Source organism: Odocoileus virginianus, chromosome 14 (assembly GCF_023699985.2).
Source record: "Odocoileus virginianus isolate 20LAN1187 ecotype Illinois chromosome 14, Ovbor_1.2, whole genome shotgun sequence".
Classification (NCBI taxonomy): domain Eukaryota; kingdom Metazoa; phylum Chordata; class Mammalia; order Artiodactyla; family Cervidae; genus Odocoileus; species Odocoileus virginianus.
In genome coordinates this window covers 406,314-423,539 of record NC_069687.1, presented here as the reverse complement: position 1 = coordinate 423,539, position 17,226 = coordinate 406,314, and the positions used below count along the sequence as shown (strand labels likewise).

The window sequence follows — 17,226 nt, the reverse complement described above, 5'->3', positions numbered from 1 at the left end:
GCACGTGCTCCCCAGGCTCCTCCTCTACCTGAGCACGTGCTCCCCCGGCTCCTCCTCTACCTGAGCACGTGCTCCCCAGGCTCCTCGTCTACCTGAGCACGTGCTCCCCAGGCTGCCCTCTACCTGAGCACGTGCTCCCCAGGCTCCTCCTCTACCTGAGCACGTGCTCCCCAGGCTCCTCGTCTACCTGAGCACGTGCTCCCCAGGCTCCTCCTCTACCTGAGCACGTGCTCCCCGGGCTCCTCCTCTACCTGAGCACGTGCTCCCCAGGCTGCCCTCTACCTGAGCACGTGCTCCCCAGGCTCCCCTCTACCTGAGAACGTGCTCCCCAGGCTCCTCGTCTACCTGAGCACGTGCTCCCCAGGCTCCTCCTCTACCTGAGCACGTGCTCCCCAGGCTGCCCTCTACCTGAGCACGTGCTCCCCAGGCTCCCCTCTACCTGAGCACGTGCTCCCCAGGCTGCCCTCTACCTGAGCACGTGCTCCCCAGGCTCCTCCTCTACCTGAGCACGTGCTCCCCAGGCTCCTCCTCTACCTGAGCACGTGCTCCCCAGGCTCCTCGTCTACCTGAGCACGTGCTCCCCAGGCTGCCCTCTACCTGAGCACGTGCTCCCCAGGCTGCCCTCTACCTGAGCATGTGCTCCCCAGGCTCCTCGTCTACCTGAGCACGTGCTCCCCAGGCTCCTCCTCTACCTGAGCACGTGCTCCCCAGGCTCCTCCTCTACCTGAGCACGTGCTCCCCAGGCTCCTCCTCTACCTGAGCACGTGCTCCCCAGGCTCCTCGTCTACCTGAGCACGTGCTCCCCAGGCTCCCCTCTCCCTGAGTACGTGCTCCCCAGGCTCCTCCTCTCCCTGAGCACGTGCTCCCCAGGCTCCTCCTCTACCTGAGCACGTGCTCCCCAGGCTCCCCTCTACCTGAGCACGTGCTCCCCAGGCTCCCCTCTACCTGAGCACGTGCTCCCCAGGCTCCTCCTCTACCTGAGCACGTGCTCCCCAGGCTCCACCTCTACCTGAGCACGTGCTCCCCAGGCTCCCCTCTACCTGAGCACGTGCTCCCCAGGCTCCCCTCTACCTGAGCACGTGCTCCCCAGGCTCCTCCTCTACCTGAGCACGTGCTCCCCAGGCTGCCCTCTACCTGAGAACGTGCTCCCCAGGCTCCCCCTCTACCTGAGAACGTGCTCCCCAGGCTCCTCCTCTACCTGAGCACGTGCTCCCCAGGCTGCCCTCTACCTGAGTATGTGCTCCCCAGGCTCCTCCTCTACCTGAGCACGTGCTCCCCAGGCTGCCCTCTACCTGAGCACGTGCTCCCCAGGCTCCTCGTCTACCTGAGCACGTGCTCCCCAGGCTCCCCTCTACCTGAGCACGTGCTCCCCGGGCTCCTCCTCTACCTGAGCACGTGCTCCCCAGGCTCCTCCTCTACCTGAGCACGTGCTCCCCAGGCTGCCCTCTACCTGAGCACGTGCTCCCCAGGCTCCTCCTCTACCTGAGCACGTGCTCCCCAGGCTCCTCCTCTACCTGAGCACGTGCTCCCCAGGCTCCTCCTCTACCTGAGCACGTGCTCCCCAGGCTCCTCCTCTACCTGAGCACGTGCTCCCCAGGCTCCCCTCTACCTGAGCACGTGCTCCCCAGGCTCCCCTCTACCTGAGCACGTGCTCCCCAGGCTGCCCTCTACCTGAGCACGTGCTCCCCAGGCTCCTCCTCTACCTGAGCACGTGCTCCCCAGGCTCCTCCTCTACCTGAGCACGTGCTCCCCAGGCTGCCCTCTACCTGAGCACGTGCTCCCCAGGCTCCTCCTCTACCTGAGCACGTGCTCCCCAGGCTCCTCCTCTACCTGAGCACGTGCTCCCCAGGCTCCCCTCTACCTGAGCACGTGCTCCCCAGGCTCCCCTCTACCTGAGCACGTGCTCCCCAGGCTCCTCCTCTACCTGAGCACGTGCTCCCCAGGCTCCTCCTCTACCTGAGCACGTGCTCCCCAGGCTCCTCCTCTACCTGAGCACGTGCTCCCCAGGCTCCTCGTCTACCTGAGCACGTGCTCCCCAGGCTGCCCTCTACCTGAGCACGTGCTCCCCAGGCTGCCCTCTACCTGAGCACGTGCTCCCCAGGCTGCCGTCTACCTGAGCACATGCTCCCCAGGTTGTCTGGCCTTCACCCCTGTGCTCACACAGGTCCCCAGCAGGCCGCCTCTTCCAGCAGTAAGTTCAGGGTAGAAAGGAACACCCAAAAGGGCAGAGGGCTGAGTCCCAGTCTGAGACCCGCAGAAACACAGAGGGGTTAGAAAGTGGGTGGTGACAGTGTTGAGAGAGATGAGAGGATGGAGTCTGTGAGGCACGAACAGGGCATTTAGAGAAGCACCTGCCAGAATCCCTGACGATGAAGAACACTGAACTTGCCAATTGCGTCTGCAGCTCCTGGTGGTGGGGGCCGGGGAGGTGGCCAGGACGGGGCCCCGCAGACAGGGGGCCCGAGGTGGAGCCACCTGGCCAGCTCACAGATGTGGCCGCCTGGCCCGGCTATGAGTCCTCATCGAGCCGGCGGGGGAGGTTGCCTCAGGCAGAGGCGCAAGGAGGCGCCGGGCAGCCGCATGGAGGCTGAGGGTCTGACCGGGGACGCAGGCCCGTCCTGCGTCTCCTCGTCTGTGTGCTCTGGCCACGTCCGTGTCACACCAGGCGGGCTCCAGAGACACGCAGAGCCTGCCGGCACCCGCGTCTGGGGGCCTTTGTGCAGACCTGGGCAGAAGATTGGATGTCTTCACTAGAATGTCAACAAGGTCCAGTTCGCGTCCTCAGACTGCCACAGCCTCTGAGGGAGTGTGTGCAGTTAACGGAGAAAGAATTCAAGGCTCGAGAAGAAACAGCCCTTGTAGGAGCCCCCGGGAGGAGGGGGCGAGGCGGGGGAGGGGCTTGGGAGCAGCCCCCCCCACCACCACCACCGGGGCTGTGGGGGCGGCGGTCTTCCGTCTGCTCCTCAAACTGCAAATAGGCTTCTGTGGGTGGCCTTTTCTCTTTCCAGAAATAATTATAAACCATCTGTTCCCATGTTTGTCAGTTTTCGGGGAAAGAAATGGAAAGTTAGCCCCCACCCCGCACCACCAGGGCGGAGACACAGGACTGGATCGTGTCTCCTTTCATTAGTAGTGATCTTCTGTTGAGAAACATGTTAGAGACTCTTTAATAACCTGAGTCTGCCTGCTACGTGCTGGCCACTGTCTCACCTTAAGACAGAGCTGAGCTCCACATTTGTCGCATCCACGCTGACTTTATGGGTCTGTGAGGCCCCCAGGACGGGGGCTGGTGGGCTCCACGGGTGCGGGCACCTGCCGGCTTTGGCCCAAAGGTCAGCCAGGCTTGGGGTGGCCTTTTGGCCGCTGCCCAGACTCCAGGTCATGAGCCAGCTCCCAGCACTGCGGGCTGTGGACGGGTGGCTGGTGACTGTCTCTTGCCTGCTTTCTCCTTTCCAGTGGCCAAAAGGTTGAGCACGTTTGATTACATGATGCAGGGCAGCCAACAGCAGGACTCGAAACACCAGACAGGGCAGAGAGATGTGCGACAAATAGAAGACCTGTCACAGGTACCGGCATCCCTGCTCCCCCATCTATCCGTCCAGGACTGGGTAGGGGGCCCAAGGTCACCTGGAGGCCGGGACCTCTGTGTTGGTGTGGCAGGGGTGGGGTGTGGCACGTATATGTGAGTGTTTGGGGGGAGGTGTATGTGATGCAGTGCACGAGTGGGGTTCTGTGTATGTGGCTCTTTGGTGAGTCCTGTGGGTGTGGGTGTTGTATCATTTCTGAATTGACTCTCCACAAGATCAAGCCAGCAGGGCTGACACCTTTCTGACCCACCCATTTTTGCAGCTCCTCATCGGAGTTAACGTTTAGTCTTTAAAGGTCACCATTCAGAAAATATAAGCCACAGAGAGAAACAATCATTTGCAAATCATATATATGTACCCAGAATATATATAGAACTTTCAAAATTCAGTTACAAGAACACTGATCAGGTTTTTTAAATGGGCAAAATATCTGCACACACTTCACCAAAAGGGATCCCATGGGTGGCAGACAAACCCAGATGGTCAACATCAGCATCATTCCCCCTTAAGGAAACACAAGCTAAAACCACGATGAGACACCGCCACTCGGCCCCCAGAGTGGCCGTGATCAAAAAGGCCAACCCCCAGGGTTGGCACAGCTGCACAGCGGGCTCGCACATGGCTGGTGGGGTGTGAAGCTACAGCACTTTGCAAAGAGTTGGCATTTTCTTAAAAAGTAAAATAAGTACATCTCACGCGACCCAGCCTTCTACTTCCTGTCTCTTACTAATGAGAAGCAGAGACGCACAGATGAGCAAGGGCACAGGGGAGGGGCTCCCCTGTGAGACCCTCATCCGGGACCTCGAGACCCCAAGGCAGTCCTGCTCCAAGTGAGCTGCAGATGATGCGGGCGCTGTGTTGATAAGCTCAGGGTCGTCATCGTGTAACTGCTTTCCCCCCACAGCCTCTGCACAGCCCCCTGGGACCCTCCGAGCAGGGGTAAGTTGCCATTTCCTTAGAGCTGTTTTGTATGTCTGAAACAGCTACATTCTTCTCAACTGCCTTGCTTAAAAAAAAATTGCTCTTTTTTTTCACAGAGTATCCGCCATACTCCTTGCTAATACTTTCATTATTTGTATTTGCTTCATATTTTGGTTTTTAAATCATCTTCAATTAATTTATTTAGTGAAATAGGAGCCACAGTTGTCTTATTACAGCGTAACTGGTGGTTGTTGTCTCATGAACTAAATGGTCCAATTTACCTCATCAAATCGAAAGGCACCTTCCTGATACCCCAAATTTCCCTGGAAGCTGATCTGTCTGCTTCTCGATGCTGGTCTGTCCATCTGCTGTGTGTCCTGCAGGACACTGGACTGTTTTCAGGACTGGATTTCATTTTTTGTTGTTCCCTCACTAAGTTGAGTCTGACTCTGCAACCCCATGGACTGCAGCATGCCAGGCTGCTCTGTCCTGCACTGTCTCCTGGAGTCTGCTCAAACTCGTGCACTGAGCCGGTGATGCTGTCTAACCACCTCATCCCCTGTTGCCCCCTTCTCCTTTTGCCTTCAATATTTCCCAGCATCAGGGTCTTTTCCAGTGAGTCAGTTCTCATCAGGTGGCCAAAGGATTGGAGCTTCAACTTTAGCATCACTCCTTCCAATGAATATTCAGGATTGATTTCCTTAAGGATTGACTGGTTTGATCTCCTTGCAGCCCAAGGGACTCTCAAGAGTCTTCTCCAATACTACAATTCAAAAGCATCATTTTTTCAGCACTCAGCCATCCATATGATCCAACTCGCACAACCATACATGACTACTGGGAAAACCAGACTATACAGACCTTTGTCAGCAAAGTGATGTCTTTGCTTTTTAATATGCTGTCTAGGTTTGTCATAGCTTTCCTTCCAAGGAGCAAGCGTCTTTTAATTTCATGGCTTCAGTCACTGTCCATAGTGATTTTGGAGCCCAGAAAATAAAGTCTGTCACCCTGTCTACTTTTCCCCTTCTATTTGCCATGAGTGATGGAACCTGATGCCATGATCTTAGTTTTTTGGGACTAAGCCATCCTTTTCACTGTCCCCTTTCACCCTCATCAAAAGGTTCTTTAATTCCTCTTCTTTCTGCCATTAGAGTGGTATTGTCTGCACATCTCTTATAAGTTAAATGGAGTGAGAATATACAGCCTTGATGTACTCCTTTCCCGATTTGGAACCACTCAGCTGTTCCATGTCCAGTTTTAACTGTTGCTTCTTGACTGTTACACAGGTTTCTCAGGAGACAGGCAAGGTGGTCTGATATTCCCAATCTCCCGAAGAATTTTCCACAGTTTTTCGTGATCCTCACAAAGGCTTTAGCGTAGTCAGTGAAGCAAAAGTAGATGTTTTTCTGGAATTCCCTTGCTTTCTCTATGATCCAATGAATGTTGGCAATTTGATCTCTAGTTCCTCTGCCTTTTCTAAATCCAACTCATACATCTAGAAGTTCTCAGTTCACGTACAGCTGAAGCCTAGCTTGAAGGATTTTGAGCATAACCTTACTAATATGTGAAATGAGTACAATTGTCCTATAGTTTGAACATTCTTTGACATTGTCCTTCTTTAGGACTGGAATGAAAACTGACCTTTTTGAATCCTGTGGCCCCTGCTGAGTTTTCCAAATTTACTGACGTATTGACATGCTGACTTTAACAGCACCATCTTTTAGGATTTTAAATAGTTCAGCTGGAATTCCATCACCTGCATGAGCTTTGTTCACAGTGATGCTTCCTGAGGGCCACTTCCTTTCACACTCCATGGTGTCTGGCTCTAGGTGAGTGGCCACACCATCGTGGTCATCCGGGTCGTGAGGACATTTTGTACATAGTTCTGTGTATCCTTGCCACTTCTTAATCTCTTCTGCCTCTATTAGGTCCGCACCATTTCTGTCCTTCTCATTCCCTTGATAGCTCCCATTTTCTTGAAGAGATCTCTAGTCTTTCCCATTCTATTGTTTTCCCCTGTTTCTTTGCATTGTTCATAGAAGGCAGCTTTCTTATCTCTCCTTGCTGTTTTCTGGAACTCTGCATTCAGTTGGGTATATCTTTCCCTTTCTCCCTTGCTTTTTGCTTCTCTTCTTTGCTCAGCTATTTGTAAAGTCTCCTCAGACAACCACTCTGCCTTCTTGCATTTCTTTTTCTTTGGGATGGTTTTGGTCACTGCCACCTGTACAATGTTATTAACCTCTGTCCACAGTTCTTCAGGCAGTCTGCCTATCAGATCTAATCCCTTGAGTCTATTAATCATCTCTGTATTAATCATAAGAGATTTGATTTAGGTCATACCTGAGTGGCCTAGTGATTTTCCCTACTTTCTTCAATTTAAATCTGAATTTTACAAAAGGAGCTGATGATATGAGCCAGAGTCAGCTCTAGCTCATGTTTTTTCTGACTATATAGAGCTTCTCCATCTTCAGCTGCAAAGAATATAGTCGATCTAATTTCGGTATTGATCATCTGGTGATGTCCATATCTAGAGTTATCTCTTGTGTTGTTGGAAGAGGGTGTTTGCTATGACCAGTGTGTTCTCTTCACAGAACTCTTGTTAGCCTTTGCCCTACTTCATTCTGTACTCCAAAGCCAAACTTGTCTGTTAGTGCAGGTATCTCTTGACTTCCTACTTTGCACTCCAATCCCTTATGAAGAAAAGGATGTCTTTTTTTAGGTGTTAGTTCTAGAAAGTCTTGTAGGTCATCATAGAACCGGTCAACTTCAGCTTCTTTGGCTTCAGTGGTTGGGGCATAGACTTGGATTAGTGTGATGTTGAATGGTTGGCCTTGGAAACAAACTGCGAGTCGTAGACACAGCCTGGGGGGATGCTGCTGGAGCAGGTCGGGCATCTGGGCTTCTGGAGACCTGGGAATGTGCACGAACCCTGGGCACTGCTGTGTCTCACCAGTGTTCAGTGGAAGCACTTTGTGGGACTTTACAGAGTGTGTCTCTAGCAGCAGTGATCAGACCGGTTTATTGGGCATGTTCCTTTTGGACTGTTAGCTACTGTGGGACTGTAACTGGACTGGATTATTGGGACTGACCAACCAGAATGAAAATGTGCATGGGGATGACCACACACAGGCAGGTGTGCACTGTCTAATCTTGCAGGCTTGGCCTGCGCCCGTTCCCATTGCTACACAGACCAAGTGACCAAGAGGACACGGTCCCGGCGGCTCACACGCCAGCCAGCACGTTGGGCTGTGCACGAGCGGTCAAGACTCCCGGGGCCGCGCCCCCCGCAGATGCTGGGTCTGGAGCTTTGACCGGGCCGCCCTGTCCTCACGCCCCACCTTCAGGTCGGTAGCGGAGGCCGAGTCCCCCTCTTGTTCCTGTGAGGACGCCACCCCCCGAGGGTGTCCAGGACGAGCGTCCCGGGTCCATCTCCCGGGGCCTCCGCAGGGAGGGGCCGTGCCGTGGCCCTTGCGCGCTTCTGCAGGCCCTGCCCCACTGCTGCTCAGACTGGCACGTGCAGGGGCCGGGATGCTCGGCGGGGAGCAGCCCCTTTCCTGGCATCCCCCCGGCTGGCAGTCGTGGGCCCGTGCACGCGCAGCCCCGTTTGGGCCACTCAGGGCGTCCACGTGGCCTTCCGGCAGCCGCTCGGAGCTCTGCGGGGGAGGAGGGGCGTGTGCCGCACCCCAACTGCAGCCAGGCTCCCCCCGCCGCCCAGCTAACTACACGCGCTCCGCCCCCCCCCCCAATCCTCGCAGAGAGACGCCCGAGGAGCTCCCGCCCCCGCTAACTACACGCACTCCCCCTCCACCGTCCTCACAGAGAGACGCCCGAGGAGCCCCCCTCCACCGTCCTCACAGAGAGACGCCCGAGGAGCTCCCGCCCCCGCTAACTACACGCACTCCCCCCCCACCGTCCTCACAGAGAGACGCCCGAGGAGCTCCCGCCCCCGCTAACTACACGCACTCCCCCCCCACCGTCCTCACAGAGAGACGCCCGAGGAGCCCCCGCCCCCGCTAACTACACGCACTCCCCCCCCACCGTCCTCACAGAGAGACGCCCGAGGAGCCCCCGCCCCCGCTAACTACACGCACTCCCCCCCCACCGTCCTCACAGAGAGACGCCCGAGGAGCTCCCGCCCCCGCTAACTACACGCACTCCCCCCCCACCGTCCTCACAGAGAGACGCCCGAGGAGCCCCCCTCCACCGTCCTCACAGAGAGACGCCCGAGGAGCTCCCGCCCCCGCTAACTACACGCACTCCCCCCCCACCGTCCTCACAGAGAGACGCCCGAGGAGCCCCCCTCCACCGTCCTCACAGAGAGACGCCCGAGGAGCTCCCGCCCCCGCTAACTACACGCACTCCCCCCCCCACCGTCCTCACAGAGAGACGCCCGAGGAGCTCCCGCCCCCGCTAACTACACGCACTCCCCCCCCCACCGTCCTCACAGAGAGACGCCCGAGGAGCTCCCGCCACCGCTAACTACACACACTACCCCCCCCACCGTCCTCACAGAGAGACGCCCGAGGAGCTCCCGCCCCCTTCCCGGTACTCGAGTCTGTGTTCCACCGCCACTGTACAGCCAGAGGACACCCCGACGTCGCTGAAGGTGAGCCCCCAGCCCCTGGCATGAGCCGCCCCTCAGGCCAGAGCCCAGGGCTGGGCCCCAGGCCCTCCAAGAACGAGGGCAGAGCCGGGTTTGGAATCGTTGTGTGAGCTGAAGCCTTTATGTGGTACCTGGGGAATGCTGCTCGCGGAGCAGGGAGAGCGAGGAGGTGGTGACAGAAGAGAAAGTGAGGGACAGATGCCGCTGAACCGCGGACGTATACTGAGTGTGCTGTGTGAGTGTGAGTGGTGTGTGTGTGTGTGACGTGTGTGTGTTCTGTGGGGGGGTGTGAGTGCGATGTATGTATTCTGTGTGTGATGTGTGTGTTCTCTCTGTGTATGTTCTGTGTGTGTGATGTGTGAGTGGTGTGTGTGTGATGTGATGCGTGATGTGTGATGTGTTTTGTATGTGAGTGTGATGTGTTAGTGTGGTGTGTGAGTGTGATGTGTGAGTGGTATATGTGTGATGTGATGTGTGTGTATTCTGTGTGTGATATGTGTGTGTATTCTCTGTGTGGGTGTGATGTGTGAGTGGTGTGTGTGTGATTGTGTGTATATTCTCTGTGTGATATGTGTGTGTGTTCTCTGTGTGGGTGTGATGTGTGAGTGGTGTGTGTGTGATGTGTGTGTCTGTATTCTCTGTGTGTGTGTTCTGTGTGTGTGAATGTGTGTTGTGTGTATGTGTGTGTGTGGTGTGAGGGTGTGACGTGTGAGCATGCTCCATCATCTCCGTCACTCCCAGGATGCAGCCAGCGGGGCTGCCTCTCTTCAGCCCCCTGAGGTCAGGTGCTCCGGCGTCTCTGGTGGGTTAATGTGAGCAGGTTTGTGACTGTGCTGATTCCTGCAGGCGACTGGTGACTTCACTTTCTCTGCAGCGGAAGTTCACCTCACGAGCCCTGAGGGCCTCAGCACGGGGGCTCTTTGTAGTGATGCAGAACTAGGAAGGGGGTCAGTACCCGCCTTTGGCTGCAGCAGTGTTTCCCTTGTTTACACTTGTGCCCGCAGCTTCCACTCGAGGTCTGGAAGCACATTCATGGGAACCTATAATCCTGTCCCTACGCCAGACTCAACCGCTAAATGTGACATCCACTCCAAGGTGGGAGCAGGCAAACAGGGGTTATGCTTTGCTGTCATTGAAGCCAGGGTGACCCCAGGTTCCAGTGTGCCTGGGACAGTCCCATTGGACACCCACTGCCAGCCCTGACCATGCAGCCACCACCCTGACGGACACTTGTCATTGACCATTGTGTTAAATCTCAGCAAAGGGTCTCCTGGATGCAGCTTTGATACATTTATTTGGTGGCAAACAGGAGAGAACAAGGCCATCTCTAAGATTCTAAGAGCTGAAAGCTTTGTCTCTCCTGCACAGGAGGACACATCATCTTTGGCATTCAGGAAAGTGAAATCCAAATTACCAATGTGCCGATGACTTGTAAATGCAAAAATAGTAACGTCATGGGTTTGGGTCTCTTAAACTTAATTGTAAGTGTTCCAAGGTTGAAACATGCTTTATTATTTAAGAAAGGGATTTACCATTCTACTTAATTGATACAAATTACTAAATGATTCAAGAAGAAATAGAAAATTCAAATGGACATATAACAAGTAAAAACTGTGAACTAGCAATTTTAAATTCTCCACAAAGAAAATCCTAGACCCTAATGGCTTCATTGGTGAATTATACCTGATGTTTTAAGGGGAAAAAAGAACCAAATCAATCATGCACAAACTTTCAGAAAATGGAAGAGAAAGAAATACCACCTAGTTCATCCTACGAGGTGAGTACATTATCAGTTCAGTTCAGTCACTCAATCGTGTCCAACTCTGCGACCCCATGGACTGCAGCATGCCAGGCTTCCCTGTCTATCACCAACTCCTGGAGCTTACTCAAACTCATGTCCATCAAGTCGGTGATGCCATCCAACCATTTCATCCTCTGTATATATATGAGGACCTAATACTAAAGCCAGATCCTTTCACCAAAAAAGAATCTTATAAGCCGATGTCACCCATGAACACAGAGGCAAATATCATTAAGCAGACACAGGCACACACACAGAACAGGGTCGTACACTGTGACCTAAGGAAGGAGGATTCCAGAAATGCAAGGTTGGCTTAACATCTGAAAATGTATTCATGTAATAAACATATTAATACAATAAAGTACAATAAGCATGAGTGCACCCAATCAGAAAAAGCATTTGTTAACAACACATCTAGATATGATAAAACAATTTAGGGGCGGAACCCCCTAAATCTGATAAGGAACTCTGATGAAACTTAGCACTAACTCATACTTAATTCATACTGAATGCTTTTCCCTTAAGACTGGGACCAAGACAAAAATGTGCATTCCAAACTTCTGACATTTTACTAAAAAGTTCCAGCCAGTACAGTAAAGCAAGAAATAGAAGTTAAAGGCATATATATCTGGAAGTGAAACTATATTTATTTGCAGGTAACGTGATCCTAACAAACCTGCAGAAAAGTTAATAGAAATAATAAGATAATTTAGCAAGGTGGTAGGATACAAAATCAATATTAAAAACTGAATTATATTCCTGCATACTAGCAGTGAAAAATCTGAAAATAGTAATGAGAAAACTATTCCATTCACAGCAGCATCAAAAAATAATAAAACAACAAATGCAAAATCTGTATATGTAAAGCTACAAACTATTGTTGAGAGAAATTAAACACAATCCAAATAAATGGATTTTAAACCAAGATGCCAAGGCAATTCAATGGGGAGAAATGCATTTTCAATAATGGTACTGGAACAGTCAGTTACCCACAAGGAAAAAAATGAACCTAATGTGCTACTTCACAGCAGATACAAAAATAACTCAAAATCAATCTTAGAGCTAAATTTCAAGGGTAACTACAATACTTTGGGAATAAAACAGAATAAAATCTTGTGATCTTGAGTTAGGAAAGTTTTTTTTTAATGTGACACCAAAAGCACTATAAAATAAAAATATGAAAAAAATGGACTTCATAAAATAAAAAATATTTGCTCTTTGGAAGTCACCGTTTCAAAAATAAAAATACTTTTGGCTGGAGTATTTCCAAACCATCTACTTGTTTCCAGAATATATAAGGAATTTTCAAAACTCAATTATAAGAAAAATGATCCAGGTTTTTAAATGGGAAAAGATTTGAACAAACTGCACCAAAAAGAAAAGAAAAAAAAAGGGTGGCAAAAATAAGCACATGAAAAGATAGTCAACACCATTAGACAGGAGGGGAATGCAAATCAAAACCACAGGAAGACACCACCGCACAGGAGTCAGGGCCTCCCTGGCGGCTCAGTGGTAAAGAATCTGCCTGCAACGCAGGAGATGTAGGTTCAATCCCTGTGTCAAGAATATCCCCTGGAGGAGGGCATGGCAACCCACTCCAGTACTCTTGCCTGGAGAATCCCATGAACAGAGGAGCCTGGTGGGCTACAGTCCATGGGGTGACAGAGGCAGACCCCACTGAGCACACACGTGAATCAGAATGGCTAAAACTGAAAAGGCTAGCAATACCACGTGATGGTGAATCTGTAGAAGAATTGGGTGTCTAATACATTAAAACAAGGACTTAAAGTGACACCACCTGGGAAAGCTGTTTGGCAGTTTTCTTAAAACTTGACTATATTCATGCTCACTAAGGAGAAATGAAGCCACCCCTGGGCGCACATCATGGTTGGGGAGGGAGGAAGCTGTCTCCTCAGCCAGAGCCTTCCCCTGCCCTCAGACATCCCTGCAACAGCATCACATGAAGTCCACTAACAACAGACTTGAAGTTTCTGAAGAAATAGCCTCAACATTGACAATGTCTTCTTGTGCAATGTTACTGATTTTTATTTATTCTCACAGAAATCAGTTGCCAACCTGAGTTCATCTGTACAGAGGTAAGTTAGATAAAATAGTTCACTTAATGTTACTAACAATTATTCATATCTCAGTTTTACTTATCTTGCAAAAAGTACAATAATTCTTCTCAGCCTTCTTTACAACTAACATCTGAACAAATACATGAAAGTAAGACAACGCTCATCTGTTTTCTATGCCAGCTGGAGAACATGGGCAGTGTTGAGTCTGAATGTCTTCTGTACGGTCCCTAATAACATTTGGTTTCTGTGAAGCTCCTGAAAGTCCGGCCAGCTCATTCTGAGTCCGGTGATCAGTTAAAACTTACACTGAGGGCTTCCGTGCAGTCGTCCTTGGTTCTCGTGGGAGATTGGCTCCAGGAGCCCTTGCATTTAACAGAATCCACGGATGCTAAAGTCCCATAGTTGGCCATCCATATCCATGCGTTCTGGATCCAAGGGCTCAACCAAACATAGACCTTTCAGTCAAAGATTCGATGATCCTTGGATATGAGACCCATGAATCCAGAGGGCCAATGGTATACTGAAAAACACACACAAATATGTTAACCAGCACAGTTCAAACCTGTGTTGTTCGATAGTCAACCGCTCTTCTTTTTTGAAGGGACACAATTTGGTCCACACCGGTCTGCCCTCTGGCCCCCCAAAGCCCACTGTCTTCTGTCACACAGAATAATTCATTGCATCACAACTTCCCTGAATTCAACCATCAGCTCTAAGTCCCAAAGCCCATCATCTCAGTCATGCAGATCAGTGATGGCTGAGACTCCAAGCAGGATTCATCCTGGACCAAAGTCCTCTCCATCTGTGAACCTGTGAAACCAAACAAGCCATTTGCTTCCAAAATACACTGAGGGACCCGTCATAGGCTAGACACAGCCATTCGAGAAGGAAGAAATTGGTAGGAAGCAAAGGTCACCAGTCCCAAGCCAGTCTGAAACCCAGCAGAGCAGATGCCTTAGATTTCAAGTGTTGAAAACAACCCCCTTTGGCTTGGTCATCTGTGGTATTGCCAGACCCACCAACTCCATGCCAGGAAGCCGGACCAGTTACCCATTTAAAGTGTGAGAATCAGTTGAGATTAGTTCCTCACTGCTGCTTCATTATTATATCGTAACATAGGCTCGTGAACCAGTGTAAAGACAGTGGCACCCCCAACAGAAGCTCAAGGGTGACACCCAAGCAGCTGTCAGCTCTCTTTCTACCCACATGTGAAACTGACAGGGTTAAGATCAGATGACTCACACTTGTCCATCTGCCGTGCCCTAGTTTACACCCCCAACTGTACATCCTGGACGGCTCTTGTGACCCTCCACGCAGACGTGACGGCTTCTCATTGGCAGTGCCGTCGTCCTCCACGGGCAGACCATGAGTTCGTCAGCCATCCCCCGACAGACTCTGAGGTTCTGGCCGGTATGTCTCGTTCAGACAGTTTACCAGGAGTGTCTCTGGGCCAGTATTGTCAGGTGCATGCGAGTGCTAAGTCACTTCCGTCATGTCTGACTCTTTGCTACCCTGTGGTCCGTAGCCTGCCAGGCTTCTCTGTCCATGGGATTCTCCAAGCGAGAATCTGGGAGTGGGTCGCCACGGCCTCCTCCAGGGGATCTTCCTGGTCCAGGGATTGAACCCGCATCCCTCACGTTGCAGGTGGATCCTTCGCCGCTGAGCTGCTGAGGCAGCCCTGTTGTCAGGCGCAGCTGGCTTTACTTCGGTCGGACGTCCAAAAGTCAAAGAGCTGCCTGTGCTAAATCTTCATAAGTCTTCATGATTACTTTCCCCAAAGCTAGAGTGACTCACACTTCCACCAACTCCCGCAGACGCTGCAGCACGAGAACAGTATATTTGGTTTTATCCAAGTAAAACAAGACATTGTTTCTATGTGCATTCATCCTGATATCAGTGGGAATGTACATCATTTCATCTGTTTTGACCATTCGACAATCTCTCTTGTGTGCATTGCATTAGGTTTTCAAATATTTTCCCCATTTTTTTTTTTAATTTTTATTAGTTGGAGGCTAATTACTTTACATCATTACAGTAGTTTTTGTTATACATTGATATGAATTAGCCATGGATTTACATGTATTCCCCATCCCAGTCCCCCCTCCCACCTCCCTCTCCACCCGATCCCTCTGGGTCTTCCCAGTGCACCAGGCCCGAGCACTTGTCTCATGTACCCAACCTGGGCTGGTTATCCGTTTCACCCTAGATAATATACATGTTTCAATGCTGTTCTCCTGAAACATCCCACCCTCGCCTTCTCCCAGAGTCCACAAGTCTGTTCCATACATCTGAGTCTCTTTTTCTGTTTTGCATATAGGGTTATCGTTACCATCTTTCTAAAGTCCATATATATGTGTTAGTATACTGTAATGGTCTTTATCTTTCTGGCTTACTTCGCTCTGTATAATGGACTCCAGTTTCATACTGGGGTATTTGTATATTATCCATTTTAAGAGCTCTTTGCCTATTGAAAATACTGATTAATTCTTTGTTCTGTGTGTCTCAAATATATTCCATCCAATCTGTCATTTAAAAAGGTTTCTTTATTGTGTCTTTTGCAATGTAGAGGTCACCAACTTTTCTGAAGCATAATGTGTCAAATTTTTATTTTGTTTTTTAAAAACCTTCTTTGCTCCTGACTTCTCCAAACATTCCTCCAGTAGTCTTTGTGTAATATTCTTGTAGTTTTATTTGCTTTCTTTGCACTTTGATCCTCATGCCATCTTGGTTTTTGGATACAGTGAGAGAGGGAACAAGGTCAGTGGTCCTCATAACATAGATGGCCCGCTGTACCCTCTCTGTGTCTGGACCCACCTGCTTCTGCCTCCATCAGCTCTTTCTACTGCAACCTCTCCTTACTCCCTAGTAGACAAATTCCTCTCAAGCCTTTTTCATTTTTCAAAATTTTTGACAATTCTTGCACATCTGCTTTTCCATGTAAACTTTGAAGTGATTTTGTCCCGTTCCAAGTCACCTGCATTTGGGGTTGGCGTTGCACTGAATACACCTTCACTCATGGGGGACTAGACTCCTCCCAGCGTTGCTGCCCCAGGTGGGGGCACAGAGTCGCCTCCCCTGGAGCCGGGGGGCACTGGAGGGCTGTGGCCCTGGGGTCACTGCGTCCCTGTCCTGCATGCAGAGGGGCAGAGAGGGCCCACAGACCCGCAGGAGCAGGGAGCTTGGAGAAAGACAGCACTCGGCAGTGCCCCAAAGGCTGAGCGTTCCTGAGGTTCTTGCTCAGTTTAACAGCTGGCCGGGAAATGCAGTTCACCGTGCGAGGGCTGCTCTCTTTCAAAACCCAACACTTTTTCTTCCTGTTTTTCTTCCTTAGAAATCTGACTGTCAATACCAGCATGTAAATCCACATCACTTTGAATTTCACTTCGAAATATCATTTAACCATGATCCTTTAAGTAAAATCTAACAACATCTTCTATTTTTTCCTTTTCTGGTAGGAAAGACAGAAACTTAACTGGAACCAGGATGGTAGACTTTCCCCTTAAATTTTTTTTTTTCACATCAACGTGTATTTATTATAGAAAATTTGGAAATACAAATTCCCAGTATAAAAGCAAAAACACACAGAGTTCCCTGCCCACTAATAACTATTGCTGGGACATTGATTTGTATCTTTTACATATCTTTTACACCTTTCTTTCCAGTACCTTTTCTGTGCATTTATACATACATATATGTATATAAAATGTTTTATTTTATAAAAGAACGATCGCATATATTCCTTAGGAGCCTCTTGTTTTACCTCACATATTGTGAGGTTCTTTTTGTTAAAAGAAAATAACAAGACTTTTACGGGCACACTCACCCCCTTGGGCAGGCGTCATGTGCATCCTTACGGGAACATTTGTTTTCATTTCCAATCCAGCCTGTGTTCCTCCTCCTGGAAGAGGAGACGGCCCTATTTAATAAAGGGTTAATGATGGGTAAAAGGTTATACAAGTAAGTTACAAATCCTCTAGATGAGGTGGGAAATAAATTACTGGTAGTCTTTTTGTCGCAGGGAATGTTTTCCGGGTAACGTAGTTTCTGGGTCCAGTTGAGCAAATTGGCAGTGCTTATGGCCATTCCCAGCCCCACTCCTGAGGCTGATCCTCTTAGAGCCAGTTACAGCCAGTTAGAGCCAGTGGGATCGAGTTCACAGAGACCAGAGGAAGTTTCTAAGCCTCGTGACACCTGCCAAAGGAGGGAACACGCCCAGCACACAGCCGTGCGGTGTGC

General features: G+C 50.6%; 1 protein-coding gene across 7 annotated transcripts in view; it reads left to right on the top strand.

Annotated features, from left to right (window-relative positions):
• The window catches only part of LOC110136163 (probable palmitoyltransferase ZDHHC11B), a 44,922-nt gene that overhangs the window by 14,115 nt on the left and 13,581 nt on the right, over nt 1-17,226 (top strand). For 3 of the 7 annotated variants that reach the window (XM_070476427.1, XM_020891673.2, XM_020891672.2), the window contains exons 7-10: nt 3,457-3,566; nt 4,492-4,526; nt 9,021-9,114; nt 12,974-13,008. In XM_070476427.1, the coding sequence (XP_070332528.1) occupies nt 3,457-3,566; nt 4,492-4,526; nt 9,021-9,114; nt 12,974-13,008 (274 nt within the window). The remainder of the gene's footprint in view (nt 1-3,456; nt 3,567-4,491; nt 4,527-9,020; nt 9,115-12,973; nt 13,009-17,226) is intronic. The other 4 variants (XM_070476425.1, XM_070476426.1, XM_070476424.1 and 1 more) reach the window with 4 other exon arrangements.